Source organism: Aethalodelphis obliquidens, unplaced genomic scaffold (genome assembly GCF_003676395.1).
Source record: "Aethalodelphis obliquidens isolate GAN/ISIS:26980383/991018 unplaced genomic scaffold, ASM367639v1 scaffold119, whole genome shotgun sequence".
Lineage (NCBI taxonomy): Eukaryota > Metazoa > Chordata > Mammalia > Artiodactyla > Delphinidae > Aethalodelphis > Aethalodelphis obliquidens.
This window is the reverse complement of record NW_020838063.1, coordinates 924,087-942,862: the sequence shown is the minus strand read 5'-3', so window position 1 is coordinate 942,862 and position 18,776 is coordinate 924,087. Positions and strand designations below refer to the sequence as shown.

General features: G+C 41.6%; 1 protein-coding gene across 1 annotated transcript in view; it reads right to left on the bottom strand.

The window, feature by feature from the left end:
• The window catches only part of ARHGEF9 (Cdc42 guanine nucleotide exchange factor 9), a 166,257-nt gene extending 147,900 nt beyond the window's left edge, over positions 1–18,357 (bottom strand). The window contains exon 1 of the mRNA XM_027098066.1: positions 18,181–18,357. Coding sequence (XP_026953867.1) covers positions 18,181–18,306 — 126 coding nt within the window. The 5' untranslated portion in view covers positions 18,307–18,357. The remainder of the gene's footprint in view (positions 1–18,180) is intronic.
• Positions 18,358–18,776: the final 419 nt, after the last annotated feature.

Below are 18,776 nucleotides of genomic sequence, written 5' to 3'. Positions count from 1 at the left end.
ATCTCCCTGTGCTATGTGGCTGCTTCCCACTAGCTATCTATTTTACATTTGGTAGTGCATATATGTCCATGCCACTCTCTCACTTCATCCCAGCTTGGAATTGACACTAAAACCACAGGTAACAAAAGCAAAAATAAACAAGTGGGACTACATCAAACTAAAAACTTTCTATACAACAAAGGAAACAATCAATAAAATAAAAGGTAACCTATGTAATGGGAGAAAATATATCTCATAATGGGTTAATATCCAACATATATAAGTAACTCAATACAACTCAAAGGCAAAACCACAAATAGCCTGATTTTAAAATGGGCATAGAACGTGAATAGATATTTTTCCAAAGAAAACATACAAATGGTCAACAGGTATAAGAAAAGATGCTCAACATCACTAATCATCAGGTCAGGGAAGTGAAAATCAATACCACGACAAGATATCACCTCACACATGTTAGGAAAGCTATTACCAAAAAGTCAAAAGATAACAAGTGTTGGTAAGAATGTGGAGAAAAGGGAGCCCTTTTGGTGGGAATGTAAATTGGCACAGTCATTATGGAAAAGGGATTCGCAGTAACTCAGAAAACTAAGAATGTAACTTCTGGGTATATTTCCAAGGGATACAAAATCCCTGTCTCAAAGAGAAATCTGCAGTTTCATGTTCAATACAGCTTTAGTCAAAGTAACCAAGATATGGAAACAATATAAATGTCAGTCGATAGACGAACGGATAAAGAAAATGTGATATATATATACTCTCACAGATTTGCTGAGAGTAGATCTCAAGTGTTCTTACCAGAAAAAAAAGAGTTAACTATATGTAATAGTCACTTCACAATGTCTACATATATCAGTACATCATGTTGTACACATTAAATATATACAATTTTTATTTGTCAAAAATAATTTTTAAAAGAATGTTTAAAATTTTTCAAGTCAAATTAAGTATTCTTAAATGTTTTAAATAATTTAAATAGTATAATATTCAATATGTATATATTCAAATCTGTATTTAATAGTATAACTGTTACCAGAAAAACCTAGATGCCTCTAACACCAACTATACTTCCACTCTACCCCTAAGTCTTCTCCTTGTGTTTATTTTCATGGGCTCATCACCTGCTTAGACCTTGATAGATTTTAGGTTTGTATTAGTCAAATAGCCACAAAAGGAATACTTGGATCAGTTAAACCAAACCACCCAGAATTTACTTCTAAACTATTGTGTGCAGGGCCCTGTGCCCTGGGGATGGGGAGGGAGGCAGATGAATAACCAACAAGTAATGTGTAGATGTATAGATATTAACTGACTCTGCCAGAACCTTTAGAAGTTCACTTTTCTCTGAAATCTACTCATCTCCCCAGAAAGGTCACAATATTTGATAGACATTCAGAAAAGCTATTTCAGGGTGGTGACCTGGCAAAATACTAGCTTTGGAGTCAGACGTGTTATGTTGTCTAGGCTATACCACTTGCTACTCTACCGGTAGGGTCTCACTCACTATCTGATCCTGTAAAACTGTACCAGTGCCCCAAATCTGGCCTGCTCCTTGTTTAGGGTTCTCCTGCAATATCTGCCTTGTATTTCTAACCTCTTCTAGTTCCTATCCAGGCTGAAGTATTCTCCTGTGGCTACTCATATGCCTCTTCCTTCCTACTACTAAACTATTGAACCACATCCCTTCCTTAACAATCCTCTGCCTATTACCGGCTGACCTGTGTACAAATGTTATAGAGTCCAGGGGCTGTGGCAAGGGAGAAATGGGGAATGACTGCTAATGAGTATGGGTTTCTTTTGGGGGTGATGAAAAATTTCTGGAACTAGATAGTGGTGATGGTTTTACAGCATCCTAAATGTACTGAGCGGTACACTTTAAAATGGTATTTTATATACACTTTAAAATGGTTATGTGTATTTTACGTCAATATTTAAAAGTATAGAGTATTGATTAAAGGGTTCTTGGAGTTTATCTAGTCTAACCTCTCCATCTTCTAAGGGAGAAAACTGAGACCTGGGAAAGAGAAAGGACTTGACTAAGGTCACAGAACTTAAGCAAGTCATTTTCCTCCTGTATAAGTTTTCATATCTACTATCACACTCTTGTAGGATGGGCTCCAGGTCTAAAGTACTTCTGTACCTCCTCAGTACCACTTGATGATCATCTGTTGGAGGAATTAATTTATAACTAAGCACTTCATTCTACAGATGAGAAAACCATTATTAGTTCATTGCACACTGCCTGCCTCTGGATTCCCAGTCACCTTATTGGAGCACAGCCAACAACTCTATGCTGGACCCACTAATACCAACCACTTGCCATGGCAACAAGGCCACCCTCTGTCTGCAGCCTACTGACACTGCACTCTCCCTACTGGGCTGTACTTTCCCCCAGTGTGTACAGTTGGAAGGGTCCTCACTCATCTCACACCCTCAGCCAATCCCAACACACATGGGAAGGTGAACTTCTAGGAACTGGCCTCAGTTTAAGTTTACCTGACTGTACTGCAACTTCAGGGGTACTGCTGGCCCTGTCTCATGTGTAACACCATTATTAACTGTGCTCATAACAGTAAGCTATGCTTACCTAATATGTAACTGAATATGGGCATGATTCTACTTCACACATGGGCCTCAGGCCCAAGCTCCACTACCTTAATAAGCTTATCAAAACAACTAAAGAGCTGGACTAATGGGCAGAATTTACAGGTCTAATATTATGGTTCTTTTCTGTAATACATCGTACAAAAGATGAATAGCAAAGTGTTCCACTATTTATTCTCTAATAAATGAGGACTAACTGCTGATGTACAGCCCCAGTAACATTATTATGCCTATTGGTAGAAGCCAGAGCAGCCAAGAATGTATAGTTACATATTTGGAAGGCTCATTAGTTAGCTTTGAGAGTCTGGCAATATCAGCATGTCCAGGCTTCCATGTGGCCCATGTCCTCACACAAGTGGCTGAATGGGGTGGAACAGAGTCTTGAGTGCCCAAATGGTCTCGGCATAGCTAGATACACTTAGGAGTAGCAGGAAGCTGATGCAGGGGACAGGACAAAAGCCCAGAGGCCTGGAGAACAATAGAGGCTTAGCAGACCTCATCTCACGCTTCAGAACTCTGAAAGGCCGCAGATAGGTAGAGGGTCAGTGTATTCCCAGGGGATGGGGGCGTATAACAAGGACACTACTTCTACTATTAATTCTGAAAGTTTGCTACTAATATCATGAATATTATTATTGAGTACTTCCTAATGTGTCAGAACCTATTATCAGTACTTTTCTTGCATAATTCTGTTTAGTTCTCACAACAACTTAATGAGGTAGGTACTATTATATCATCAAATTACAGATGAGGTCACTGAAACACAGAAAGTACATGTGACTTGCCCATAACTACATTATTGTTAATAAATGGGAAGGCTATGATTTTAATCCAGAAAGATTATCTGCAGAGCTAGTGCTCTTAGCCACTTATACCTTCTCATGAGTAGGAGTTCTAGCAAGACAGATTTCAGTTCAACCTAAGGACAAACTCTCTCAGAACTGTCCTGAACTACAACCAGTGGTCTGAAGATGTAGGAAGCCACCTAACAGTGGAGGTATAAAAGCAGAGACTGAATGACCACTTGGGAAGCAGGGATATTTTAGGCGCATTCAAACATCAGCAAGGAGGCTGAACTAGATGGCTTTTAAAATCTCCCCAAGACCTAAAATTTCCTGGCTATGTGAGTCAACAACAACTGCTCACAGGCCATTTTAAGAAGAATCAACAAATCCAGGCCTTTTGGCTGGATCCAATCCAACAAAGTCCAATCAAACACAAACTTAAGCCAGAATGACCTTCCTTATGCAGGGCCCAGGGCCCATGGACCAAGGGTCACAGAGAATGACTCTTAGAGCCTTAATAAGAACAATACACTGATAACATACTGATGCTGAAGGCTTTTCATTGATGATCCATGTTAGCAAATAAAAGGCTCATAAGACATATTATTAGTACAAGTGAGATTCAGGGAGAATATTTATGCTGTTTAAAAGAAAATCCTGTTTACAAGCATCTTCAAACAGAGCAAAAACTCCTAGTAGGCAATGTGGTGTCACAGAAACAACATTGAGCTAACAACCTGAAGGGCTAATTTACAGATCTGGTTCTGCTCTGCGACTTTAACTTGCTACAGAACCTTAGATAGGTCATGTCCCATCTTGGAGCCTCAGTTCCCTCATCTCCTGTCTGCAATGGGGATGAGAAGGGCTAATGATGAGAGGCTTTTGTGAGACAGGATATGTCAAGTGATTTCATAAAGGTTTAAAGAAAGTCCTTAACTAATGAAAGGAATTATCATAAAAAACAGGTTTCTTCATTATGACATCTGTTTAGCTAGTAAAAGTAATGAGAGGATGTGATTCCAGGCTGGGGAAGTATTCTTTTTAATTGAGCTTTGCTAGAACTGTGGAGAGTCTGGTAGTAAGGAGGGGCTCAAAAAACACTCGGTTGTAATAGCAGTAATGCTGAGAGTGATGAAAATACTTCCAGACTTTCTTTCCCTCTTTCCCTTTCCATCCCTTCCCTCTCCTTCCCTCCTCTTCCCTCCCCCGTGGGCTCACTCTACTCCTTCATCCCCCACCCTCTGTCCCTGTCATGATTCAGTTCCTATCTTGTATTTAGCAAAGCCAAGAAAGCTGATGAAGTTATTTTACTGTTCAGAGGCAATTTCATCTTCTAGGTCTTCTGCTCCTGGGCGGGGGGCAGTGGGTGGGTGGTGGGATGGGTGGTTGTGAAGTGGTGATGGTGGAAGGAAAGGAGAGGTAGGAAAGTTAGTTACCCCAAATGTCTTCTTCAACTATTATTAACAAAGAACTCCAGGCCCCCACCACCTCAAATGGATTTCTCCTTGTATAATTGTGTCTTCTACCAGCAAAGAGGGGAAAAAAGCAAAGTGAAACAAGAAAACTGGTCATTTATGAAGTAGAAAAGGCCTTCCTTTCACCTTTAAGGAAGTCACCTGAAATTATGATAGGCTTTGGTTTTGCCTTCTCCAGCACCATCCCTACAGAAGGATCAAGGGGAAAGCACCTTAGATGTGCCACTTTAGATGTTCTGTTATATAAAAAATCCTACCTTCAGCTTTCCTCTCAATGCCTTAATACCTCATCCAAAGACAGCCATGTCAGTCCAATGTCTTATGTGAGGAAACAGAAATTAATCTAAGTGAATATGCCTGTCAGCTCTAGTTGTTTCTATTCCAAAGCTGGAGGGTTGTATTTGTGGATGGGGTAGGGGAATGAGGCAGGGAATAGTCTCCAATCTGCCCCAATCAAGAAAGAGAAATGGAGGCTAGAAGTAAAGCTCTTGGAAAAATAATAAAGTCCAAAGGGAAGAGAATGGTTTGGTCAGTTGTCCCTATGTTATATAACTCCATTGGATGGCATCTCATGACTATTGAGTGTTCTGAGTTCAGTCAGTCAATGCAAGAACCTAAGGGAGGCAGCCCCATCTTGAACCAGTAAGTGCTGCCCAGGGGTTCGAATTCTAGCTCTTTGAGGCTGGCAGAGATTCAGTACCCATCCTAGTCCTGGCATATTGTGGTCCCAACCCAGCCTGCACCTGAGTTTGGTACTTACTTGGGACAGCAGCTCACCTGACCAGATGCACTGCTCTGGAGAACAAGTTGTTTCAATAACTGAAGATTGGTAAGACCAAGTAAGAGAAGGGAAGATAAGAGAGAAACACGTACACTCTAAAGCCAAACTTCGTATACTTGGAGATTTCACAGCTACTCTAAGATGTTTCCAGATCACTCTGAGGAGGTCAAGTAAGGGAAAGGCTGGCCCTTGCAGAGTCATAAAGAGGTCTGGAGACTAGCAGCCTAGATAATATTGCCAACAAACCTGGTTCTTAGCTGGGGGTACTTTGGCCCTAGGCTAGTCCGGAAACTTGCCATCAGTAAGTAGGATCTAAGAATCCTTTCATCTTGGAACTGGAACTGGAGGACAAATAAGAGCCAAAAGAGAACTGCCAGGGCCAAGCTATCATGAGCAGGTGGCCTTGACAGTACCAGGGACATTCCTTTGCTCGGTAGCTTCCTTCTTCACTGATCTGACCCTCTGCCTTACTTGTGGTCTCTCCCCTTCAAGAAAGCCAACCCAATCTTCAAGCTTCCCTCAGGGTAAAAGCAAGTCTAATCTCTCATGGGGGCATAGACTTCAGAGTTGCTAAAGTCCTTTCACATGAACTTTTGAGCCCCACAATGGTCATGGGGAATGCAGAAGGCACTGGATTGTGAGCCCCCAAGAAGCTTAGGCTTTAGGTACTACTCTGAGTGGCCTGGGTCTCTGAAGAAAATAGTCTCTCTTTGCTCTGGTTTTCAGCTATAACCTCTGCCCTGCTCTACTAGCCTTAGAACTCTCTATATGAGAGAGGGCAAATTGTGCCATATCAAACTGTAGCATGCTATTCAAATATTAGGGTCCGATATTTAAGGAATATCAGGGCTCACTGCCCTGTTTTACAGGTGAGAAAAATAAAACGTTTGAAGATATGAAGAAATTATTTTAAAGATCACACTGCTCACAAGTATTTGAATATAAGATGTGAAGTCAGTTCTATCTGATTCTCAGGCCAGTGCCCCAGAATTCAAAATAGTTCCTAAGGGGCATGAAGTCCCTGTGGAGGACCAGCTAGCTCCAAGCAAATGGAGGTGCTAAGTACGTATGTTTGCAGCTCTCCCTTTCCATGGTATTTTGTGTTTCTTTCCACCTTTTTCCCTCATCTACCGTTTTTTTTTTGTTTGTTTGTTTGTTTTTGGGTTTTGGTTTCGCTTACTTCATTTCCTTGCTTCCTTCATGGTCCCTTCTCTCCTCCAAATCATTCTCAGGCAAAAGTTTGATATCAATAATTAACACTTCAGTATGAATAGGCTGAAGCCTTCTCCTCTCTTCTCTGGAGTCTGGATCCTAAAGCAAAGTTGTAATTATAAAATGAAAGGCGATTAATTGGGTTATTTGTTTTTTGATATTGGATTCATCTCCAAAATATGCAAACAGCTCATGCAGCTCAATATCAAAAAACAAATAACCCAGTCAAAAAATGGGGGGCGGGCTTCCCTGGGGGCGCAGTGGTTGAGAGTCCGCTTGCCGACGCAGGGGACACGGGTTTGTGACCCGGTCCGGGGGGATCTCACGTGCCGCGGAGCGGCTGGGCCCGTGAGCCACGGCCGCTGGGCCTGCGCGTCCGGAGCCTGTGCTCCACAACTGGAGAGGCCGCGGCAGTGAGAGGCCCGTGTACCGCAAAAAAAAAAAAAAAAAAAATGGGTGGAAGATCCAAATAGACATTTCTCTAAAGAAGACATACAGATGGCCAAAAAGCATATGAAAAGATGCTCACGCTAATTATTAGAGAAATGCAAATCAAAACTACAATGGGGTACTACCTCACACCAGTAAGAACGGCCATCATCCAAAAATCTACAAACAAAAAATGCTGGAGAGGGTATGGAGAAAAGGGAACCTTCTTGCACTGTTGGTGGGAATGTAAATTAATACAGCCACTATGGAGAACAGTATGGAGGTTCCTTAAAAAACTAAAAATAGAACTACCATATGACCCAGAAATCCCACTCCTGGGCATATACCATAATTCAAAAAGATTCATGCACCCCAGTGTTCATTGCAGCACTATTTACACTAGACAAGATATGGAAACAACCTAAATGTCCATCAACAGACGAATGGATAAAGAAGATGTGGTACATATATACAGTGCAATACTGCTCAGCCATAAAAAAAGAACAAAATAATGCCATTGGCAGCCACATGGAATGACCTAGAGATTCTCATACTGAGTGAAGTCAAACAGAAAAAGACAAATATATGATATTGCTTATATGTAGAATCTAAAAAAAGGGGTACAAATGAACTTATTTACAAAACAGAAGTAGAGTCATAGATGTAGAAAACTTATGGTTACCAGGGGATGAGGGGAGAGGGATAAATTGGGAGATTGGGATTGACATATACTCACTACTATATATAAAATAGAAGGACCTGCTGTATAGCACAGGGAACTCTATTCAATACTCTGTAATGGCCTATATGGGAAAAGAATCTAAACAAAAAGAGTAAATATATGTATAACTGATTCATTTTGCTGTACACCTGAAACTAACACAACATCATAAATCAACTATACTCCAATAAAATTTTAAAAATTTAAAAAACTAAAATAAAATGAAAGGCTCTGATTCCTAATAAAGAGCATCCTGGCTTTAGAGAAATAGTGGGAGAGATATATTTAAGGAGATGAGCCTGGGGCCTGGATATTTACACCTCAGGAATCTCCCTACTCAATTGACACAGGTAGCTCTGTAGAGATCAAAAACAAACTGTCTCTTAATTTAGAGTGTAGCTGCTCAAAGGACAGGAGGACACAGCTTCTGAGCTGAACTGCTTCTTTACACAACCTTGTGTCATCTTCCTCGTGGTACCCACTGGCTGGTGCCTCACAGAAACAGCCTTACCACCTGGGGATGGGGTGTTACCACCCTCTACTCAATAGCTGTAGTGCAAAGCCAAATCCTTTCTTCTCCACTGGAAAGCTCCATCAAACCAATCTGATATACTATTCTAACTGGATGCAGGCACTTAACAGATGATCTTGGTTATACAATCATGGAAGAAGCTCAAACTGGTGCAGACAGGGCCTTTAGAAACCACCTGGTCCAATTCTCTGAACTGTTAGTTGAGACTGAGGCCCAGAAAAGAAAGGTCCCTGCCTGACATCCCCGAGAGAATAAGCAGCAGAGCTGGCCCTTAAACTCAGATCTCTGACTTCCCAGCCCAATGCTCCTGCTACCTTCACTGTGTTCTTCTTGTGTGGAAATCTCTAAAGTGTTTCCTCTCTCTATCCCCAAGGAGCTTTATCATTCCCTATTCCTCCACAGAGAAGTCCTCCTGTTCAACACACACAAACTGATCTTTGATACACCTACATAGCACATTTCCAATAGAGAAGGGCCACCCAATCTTAAAAGGCTAGAAAAATTTCTGGCCAAAGCTCCCTATTCATATGCCTCTCCTGCCCTCTTAGCATCATTCACCTACTCTTTCACTCCTCTAAGGCAAAAGCCTCAACAAAGGTCACCTTGCAACTCAGATCTCACTGGATCTGAGTTCTAATCCTAGTCAAGGCAAGGGAAGGATAGTTTTAGGTCCCTTAACCTAAGTACTGACATGCTCAACTGATCAGTCCAGTCCACCATACTCAGAGAATACCATTCTCAGTGAGGGAGTCTGGTTTCTTGCTTAAGGCCCTGGCCTACTTTGCTTTGTCCCTGTCCTATTGTAGAAGAGAAAATGTCTCTGAAAGGCAATGGTACCTATTTGTATTTAGGCCAGGAGGTATCAGACTCCATTGCTGGCTGGATCTCTAACAGGAATGGTACACACAAGGCCTGAGCCCTCAGACCCTTTGCCTGTGGCTCATATCCTAGAGATTGGCAACCAGTCTTCATGTCCTCCAGAAATGATCACCCTGAGTTAATCTAAGGGATCAAACCCATTCTGGGAACAGAATTAAAGAAAAAAATGTCAATTCTCTCATTCAGCACTAAGGCATTCCCAAATCAAGTTCTTCAGAGAAGACTCACTTCTGAAAACCAAAAAAGAAACCCATGGGCATCTGAGTATGGTTTTTATGGTGACTCTCTAATAAGCAGGACAAGGTTCCTGGGAGGAGGCCTCTCAAGATGCCAGACATCCTCAGCCCTTGTCTACCTGGCTCAAGGTTGTAGCTTTGCTAAGTGCTGGACAGTCACTTTTGTTCAAAGATTAGTAAATACTGGTAAGGAGATAGTAACGGCAGTAGTAATAATAAGAAGAAAAAGATAAGAGGTTTACCCTGACTCATAATTACATCAATAATGACAGAAAATGAAATATATGCATATACAAATATATATATACACAATTATCATGATTTTCCAAAATGTCATACTTCCCAAAGAGCCTCAGAAACAGACCTTATCTCCAAGCACTCAATCAGTCATGGTCTTTCTCTCCTCAAGTCATCAAGATCACCAAGATAGTGTAGACATGGTACCAGGGAGGCCCAAACTGATCCCTAAATGAACCTAGGGGTTAGCTACACAGAGAAAAACAGACCCTAGGCCTCAGATCATAGTCTTAAACTCAGGCAGCCAACCAAATTTCCAATTCATGTTATGGATCAAGAGCAAGGCCTTGGAAGGAAAGCTCCATCATGAAGGGAACAATTCAGAGTGACTTCTACTGGTGCCAGCTCTTAAATATCATCTGCCTAGTGCAAAAAGCCACATGCTTAAAGAAATTGGCTTAGACTACAACATAAGGGCTAACAGCCTTAATCAAGGAAGTAGTTTAGGCTTTGCTGACAGATGCCCGCCAGGTTCGCCAAAGTCCAGGATAATTTAATTATAATCCTGCCTGGAGGCTGGGGGATAGACTGTATGACCCTCATGGTTGTTTTCAATTTGGAGATTCTGAGAGAGACCTACAGGGTGACCTACTTGAATATGGAGGAAATCACCTGGGTCAGGCACCAGCCATATTTAAGGTTATCTCTGAGCTGGGTGACTCCATATTAAAAAAAAAAAAAAAGAAAATTCCCCACCAATTAGATAAAGGATGTACTGGATAATGTCATCCAAAGTGTGTACATAGTGAGAAGCCATTAAGATGGATCATGTGAATGCAAATGAGTGCTAATAATACCATTTGAAACTCTAGTATGAAGGAGAGAAATTTCTGTAATCCAGGGAGAAATGTCCTCCCTGCTAATGTCATCCTCAATTCACAGATCCTGTAATGAGTCAACTCTAGCATCACAAATAAGACTTTCTGCATAGATGGTTAAGGCTAGAGGTCTTTGTCCACCTGAAGCTTGAATGGATAAAACAAGGGCTGGCATGTCTGAACTCATCTCAAGAAATCAAAACACAGTTGCCATTAGCCTGAAATGGGAGGTAGGTCCTCAAGTGTTAACAGTCTTGTTAGCAGCCCATGCATACCTTTTCCTGACTGTTCTGTAGCCCAGAAAGCACAGGATTAAGATTCAAGAGGGGGTAACATCACTAAAAGTGGCAGATTAGGATGCACAAAGAATCAGGCCCTCTACTGAAACAACCTTTAGCTGGCAAAGACTGACAGACCAACTTTTTCAGAATTCTGGAATCTAATTCGAAACTTACAGGAACCAAGGAACCCTTTTATAAAAAAATTTTATTGGAGTATAGTTGATTTACAATGTTGTGTTAGTTTCAGGTGTACAGCAAAGTTCATCAGTTATACATATACATGCATCTACTTTGTTTTAGATTCTTTTCCCATATAGGTCAATACAGAGTATTGAGTAGAGTTCCCTGTGCTATATAGTAGGTCCTTACTAGTTACCTATTTTATATATAGCAGTGTTTATATGTCAATCCCAATCTTCCAATTTATCCCTCTTGATGCAGAAAAGAATGGCTAAAATTTGGTAAGAGAATTTTGAAGCATTTTTGCTAATTTGTCTACCGTTCCTGATTCCCCAGCAGCTAAGAGAAAGGTGGCCCACATTCCTCCTGCAGGTTGCTGATGCCAAGGGACTAAAGACCTTGTTTTTAAAATGTTGTGGCTGTGGGTTTTGATCTGTTTGGTCCTTGAGGGCTAGGCACAGAGACTGGCCTTTGTCTTGTACCCCCCACCCCCTAAGGCTAAATTGGCTTTAGAGGTTGTGACTGCCTCTGTTGAAAGACTTAAAGACATACACTGCCCCTGTCCACCCAGGGCAAGGGATAGTAGAAGGGGCAAGCAGCAAATGAATCCAATACCACAGGAAGGAAGAGACTAAGGAAAAAGTTTCTTGGGGGAATAAAGACTTAGAAGGGCCACTGTGCATACGGAGGAAGTCAGAGTGAAACACACATGCCCCGGACCAGACGCATGCTCAGAAAAAGGCTGAGCAGATTGTAGGCTTGCACTTCTGGAGAATCTGCAGGTTCCATGAAATCAGGAGAGTAGGAGAAGAAGACTAAGGCAGAGCTGTGGGCAGTCTGGATTAGTGTTGAAGGAATGCCCCAGCTCTGAGCCAAGTTGCAAAGACCAGGATAGTAGTTTGTTTGTTTTGGCTCCAAGTATCTAAAAGCAATCCCTGTCAGGTCACTGGCTGACCAATGACATAATGGAATAGAGATTTCCATTACCACACATGACAAAGAAGGCAGTCTTTGCAAAAAAAAAAAAAACAAAAGATTTGGAAAAGTCACTAAACAAATGGACAACTGTATCCCTCAACAAACAACAGCAAAAAACTCTGGGGAAGGAGGAGAATCTTATTTCCAGAGTTATCACACTATAATATTCAAAATGCCCAGTTTTCAACACAAAATTACAAGGCATACAAAGAAACAGGACATTATGGCCCATTCATAGGAAAACAGTAAACTGACAGAAACCATACCTGAAGAAGTCTAGACATTGTACTTACTAGACAAAGACTTTAAATCACCTGTCTAAAGTAAGATTCAGGAGGCCTGGGTTCAAGTACTAGCTTTGTCACTAATTCCCTACATGAGTGAGAAAGTCAATTGCATTCTCTGAGCCCATGTTTCCTCAGGATTTATAAAATGAAGAAATTAGGATGAGCAGTGGTCACAAGCTGGGGTTACAATTTAGCCTGCTGATATGTTCAGTTTATTCTTCACAGTGTTTCTTTTAAAAATGTGAATTACTGGTCAACATTTCAAAAATATGAATAAAATCCAATTCCTGGCTTTTCTTGAAAAATCTGGAAGATCTGAGTTCACTGGACTTCCCTACTTCCTATAACCTATCCCACCAATGAGAACCATCCAAGTCACTTTTGCTCCCTTTATATAGGGCATAGATTTCCCAGCTGGATACAGGCTCCCACTTAACCCTGGTACCAGACTGCTTTACTCATGTAAGTTACCTGCCTGGCCCTGTAAACATCTAAGTCAGCTACTCCTGGCCAAGATGGGTCTTTCCAGCTGTAAATCTATTGTGAGTAGGGTTTCATACAGGTGAAAAACTTTCCCCAAGTGCAAACAAAAATAGACACTATATAATTAAAAGCCAAGTAACACTCTGGAGCAGTGGGTTTCTCTATGAACAGTAGAGGTTTAATTTCTGTTACATCTAATCTGTACAACTGTAAGGAATGATGGTAATGACCTGATTAGCTCATCCTTTCATCTCCTGCATCCATGTAGTCCAGAAACCAGGGAAATCTAGAATTTGAAGAAACAAGGACAATATGTTCTGATGGCATCTGAGTAGGCTCTTTATTTTCTGAACAAACCCATATCTTGTCCCTCAGGCCTCACCTACCACTGACAATAGCAGGTTGTCATGTATTCTGTACAGAGCCTGCCCTCAAGTGGGTAGTAAGCTGTCCCCAGGCCATGGCCCAAAGTCAGAGCAAAGGCCAATTTTTACATGGTGATAAAAGAAATGGACCTGGGGCTTCCCTGGTGGTGCAGTGGTTGAGAGTCCGCCTGCCGATGCAGGGGACACAGGTTCGTGCCCCAGTCTGGGAAGATCCTACATGCAGCGGAGTGGCTGGGCCCGTGAGCCATGGCCACTGAGCCTGCTTGTCCGGAGCCTGTGCTCCACAGCGGGAGAGGCCACAACAGTGAGAGGCCCGCATACCGCAAAAAAAAAAAGAAATGGACCTGAATGATTTGGAGTTAGGGCCAGCATGCGAAAGGAGGGCCACCACAGGGATGGGATTTTCTACTTAGAGACACAATCATATCCCAGCAGTCTGCTCTCAGCTCCCAAAGGGGAAACTGGCCCAGGAAAGCAGCTGAAGATGTCAACAGTTAGATGTGAGGACTAATATTCAGCAAGCTGTAATTCACTTAACCTGACCATTTGCTGGGAAGGTAAATCAACTCCTGTATTGCTCCTGTGAAGTCATATTCCCAGTACAGAAGAAAGAGACTTTCAGAACACACACAATACATGTATATACATACAGAATGAAATTCTGAACAACAGGAGAGGCAGATATTTGACTGAATAGAAGATACATAAACCCAGCAATTTCTTGTACAGTAACCAAAGTGGTATCACACTTCCTATTTACAGGTATCCAGCATACCTCAGGTTACAAAGGATTTTTAAAAGACTTAATTATCCCCATTTTACAAGGAGGAAAACTGGGCTTCAAAGATGTACAGGAAGCTGCTCAAGCTGCATACTCAGCAGACTGAGGCAAGAATCTGGGTTTCTCAGATTCCACATTGGTTTTAAACCTGATTAACAACAGGTATGGCTAGCTTGGATAGAACAGCATTAAGCACCCTGGATTATCCATCCTAGGGCTGGGATGTTCACACAGCAATGAGTCTTCCAGATAGGAAATGGAGATGCTCCACTATGTCAGCGACCAATTTGGTCCAGTGATCCACAAAGGTGTCCGGTTGGTATAGAGTTAGGAGGAAAGTCTTTTCTTTGCCATTATACTTTCATGTTATATGTCAAATAACCTAAGGATGATATTCTCAAGGAGCTACTGAATCTTAGCTCAGGATGAGTCTGGATAAACAAGGGAACTATACAACATATAGGTACAGCCTCTCAGGAAACCACCTATCTACCTACCAATAACATCAGTACTAATGAAGATTCAACAGTTCAGTGTGACTCATCGCTATGTCTTACCTAGACATTGTCAGAGCTTGAATAGATTCTAGAGAATGCTTCAGAGGTGAAGGAGAAACTAAAAGCAAATTATCATATGTCAAATGTTTTAGAGAGCCAAATTAGAACTCAGGTCTCTCATTTTCTAATATATCTAGCACTGCCTGCACAATACCATTCTATCCTCAACCAAAATCAGTGTAGAAGAATGGAAATAGCAATTCTACTTTTAAATATCTACTAGAAAAGCCTACATAACTTCCATCATTCAGTTCCTTGAGGAACACACAATCTTACCAGAAATGTAAACCTACACATAAATGCTCATTCATGAGAATTGAAAGGTCTAACTTGGAGTCAATTTTCACATCATTCATGCAACAGTTTAACCCCATTTCTTTTTACTGGTGACACCACAACAGCTGGCCACTAAGGTTGCATGGTACTCTCCTTTAGAGATCTGAAGACCATTCAACTATTACTTAAAAAAAAAAAAAAGGTTTGCAATGATCAAATGCTCGTTCTGAATACAATCTGAGGCAACATGGAATGCTATCTTAGTTCCTCAAAGAATAAACACTGGTAAAATAGAATAGAATAGAATAGAATATTGGAGCTGGTATAATAGAATATTGGAGCTCTAATTTATGATTTAGGCTCTGTCATTAATGCTCCTGGTCTACTGTCACAGTCCTCAGTCTCGATATGTGTTATCTGATAGAGCAACTAGCCACATATGGCTAATGAACACTTGAAATGTGACCAGTATGAATTGAGATGTGTATAGAAACACATCAGATTTCAAAGACTTAGTAAAATATATTATTAAAAAATTTATAGTGATAATATATTATATTTTATCATAATATTTTAGATATATTAGGTTAAGTAAAATACATTAAATTAATTTCACTGTATCTTTTTAACTTTTTTTAGTGTGGCTACTAGAAATTTTTAAATTATATTTGAGATTTGCATTTGTAGCTCACATTATATTTCTTTTTTAAAAAATATTTATTTATTTATTTATTTTATTTGGCTGTGTGGATCTTAGTTGCGGCATGCAGGATCTTCATTGTGGCATGTGGGATCTTTAGTTGCAGCATGAGGGCTCTTAGCTGCAGCAAGTGGGATCTAATTCCATGACCAGAGATCGAACCCAGGCCCCTGAATTGGTAGCACAGAGTCTTAACCACTGGACCACCAGGGAAGTCCCTCACATTATATTTCTATTGGACTGTACTGGCCTAGGCCAAATCGTTCTCAACATCAAAGACTGTGATTTAACTAGCCTAGAGCCTGGGTTTTAGTGTTTGTTGTTTTTTGTTTTTTTTTTAAGATTCCAAGTGAATTATTTCATTGTGAAGCCAGGATTGAGAACCACTAGGCTAGACTCTATACTATGCATGCCTGGCCCAGCCAGTGGTCTTCTCAAATGTCAGCTTCAGCCCATCCAACAGGCTGCTTGGGCTGTGTGCTTGGAAAAACACTCCTCCTGGACTTGGATGTAGGAAAATCAATGCCAGTTCATTGATATTCTGAAGCTTGATTCTGTCATTCACCTCCTGGGGTCATTCTGCCTTGCTCAATATTTTGTCCCACCCCTTGAATTACAGTTTATTATAAAAATGACATTTCACTATAGGTGAAATACATGCAGATGTGGGTGATTTTGTCACTGGGTGCAGTTTAATCCTTCTTTTAAAGGGAGGGCCGTCAGCCTAAGACACACAAGCTGTCTGTGTACGGGGCTTCTTGTTAGTTCCAAAGGCCCATGGTTATTGATGTGTTCTTTCTAACTACCCCTGGGACCAGTTCATCAACCAACAAAGCTGAGCTTGGACACACAGCATGTGGAAACTCTGATGGAAGACTCCATATAGGTAGAGGAGAAAGGACTGGATATTTCATTAAGAAATTCTCAGGATAGAGGGGATGAGAGGCTATTTTGTCTACTTCCTTGCTTCTGAGCAGTGCCCTCACCTAAATTGCTCTAACTGGATAACAGTGCTTCCTACATTTGCAGCCCTCCAAGGAAGGAGGTCTCTTTCAACCACTATGACCAGCCTTCATACATAGACCTTATTGGAGTTAATAAGGTGGAGGTGGTGGTGGTGATGATGAGGATAATGATAATGATAAAGCAAGTTACCATTTGCTAAGTACCCACTATGTGCCAAGCACTGTGTCGGATTCTTTACTCACATAGTGATCTCATTTAATCCTCATAAAAAGTCTCCTATTCCTATTTTTCAGATGAGGAAATAAGGCTCAGGAAAGATAAAAGTCTTGCCAAAAGCCACAGAGCTAGGAGGTAGTAAAGCTGAAACTGCATCTGCATCTCAGATTATCTGATTCCAAATGCCCTGCTCCTTCCTTCATGTCACACTTCTATCCTTCTTATCCTGAGACCCTTCTCCAAGGGCCCAAGGGCCCAAGCCACTCTGATCTTTTGTTTGGGGTCAGGACTTCAGTCTTATATTACAAAAGAAACTAACAAAAGATGATAGGCTGTGGTAAGGATGGTCATAAGACATCCTGATGTGGCTTTGGTACTTGTATTGCCACAAATCTGTTTTAATGTACATTATTTAATTCACTGTGATATCCCCTGTCATGAAAGAATTGCCAACACCATTTTGCATATGGGGAAAATCAGAGCTCACAATTGCCAAACAACTGATTCTAGCTCATAACTCCAAGGATGGCCAAGAGCTGGAACACCAGGCCAATGTTCTTTCCCCATTAGCATCCTGCTAATGGGTGACCCAGAGGAAGTGGAAACTGCTAAGGAGCCCCTTCCCAAGAGCCCCTTCTTTTAACGGCCAGGTTTTTCATGGTACAATGTCAAAGGGGCCAAGGCCTTGCCAGCACTATCAAGCTGCCTGCTTCCCACCCTGGACACATCTTAGTTCCCAGCCACCTTGCAAAAAGTAAGATTTGCAATGAGTAAACTCCAACCCCTGGGAGGGTAGAGAGCCCAGACGCTTACATTCACAGCTGTAGACAATCATAAGACAACACGCAGGGGTGTTCACACTTCCCTAAATGAGAGAAAGGAGGCAAAGGAAGCAGAGAGGAGTGGGGAGGGGAGAAAGAGGGTGGGAAGAGATCTATAAAAAGAAAGGATAAAAAAAGAGGAGGCAAGGAAAAGAAAGAAAACAGAAAAGAGAGAGAAGAAAGGTAAAATTTCACAGCAATATAGAGTTAAAAGCATCTTCAAAACCATCAAGGCAAAAAGGGAAGTGATTTGTGCAAAGTCACAGTGGGTAGAAGGTGGGAGGCAGGAGGTGGGGATTGTTAAAATAAACAAGATAAAAAAGTCTCAAAACTAGAAGGGCAAAGATTAAAGGAAGCCCGGGCCCTGGGTAGGTGACCAAACACATGGGGAAAAATGTGAGGAGTCACAAGAAGGGGAAGGAGGAGAACAAGGGCTGGTGAAGGGGAGGCCAGGGGCAAGTAGCCAAGGAGACAGGAGAGGAGAGTGAAGGCTGACACTCACCCTCACAAAGCTGGCAGGAAACCATCCCTCCTCATCGTCGATCTGGCCCCACCACCAATCCTTGTTGGAAGCATCCAAGACTTTGATGACGTCGCCAGCCTTAAATGCCAACTCCCGGTTGGCCATGGTGACGTGATCCCATACTGCCTCAGCACTAACGATGGAATCTCCAGTGATCAGCTTAGGAGACAAAATAAGAATGTGTTCAGTCCACACGTCTAGCTACCTTACTTGCCCCCTTCCCCAAATCTCTACTACTTATGGAAAAACTCACATATTAGTGATGAAGGGTAGGGTGATGGAGATGACATTGGGAGAGCAAGCTCCACTGGACTACAAGACAAATAATACTATCAACTCTCCATTAGCCAGTGGGTAGAATGACCCAGAATGTGTATATGGACTACACAGACCTCATGATTTTATCCCTACTCAAGATCTCCTTCCCTAGAGAAGAAAAAGCTCCAATCCATTCTCCTTGGTACTTCGAGGCAGCCCTGGAGCTGGAATGGGCAGAGAGTCTGAAACCAATGGCTAAAATGAGGCTCGAGCATATTTGCTATAAATTCTCTGTGCTCCTCCCCCTTTCTTCTTCT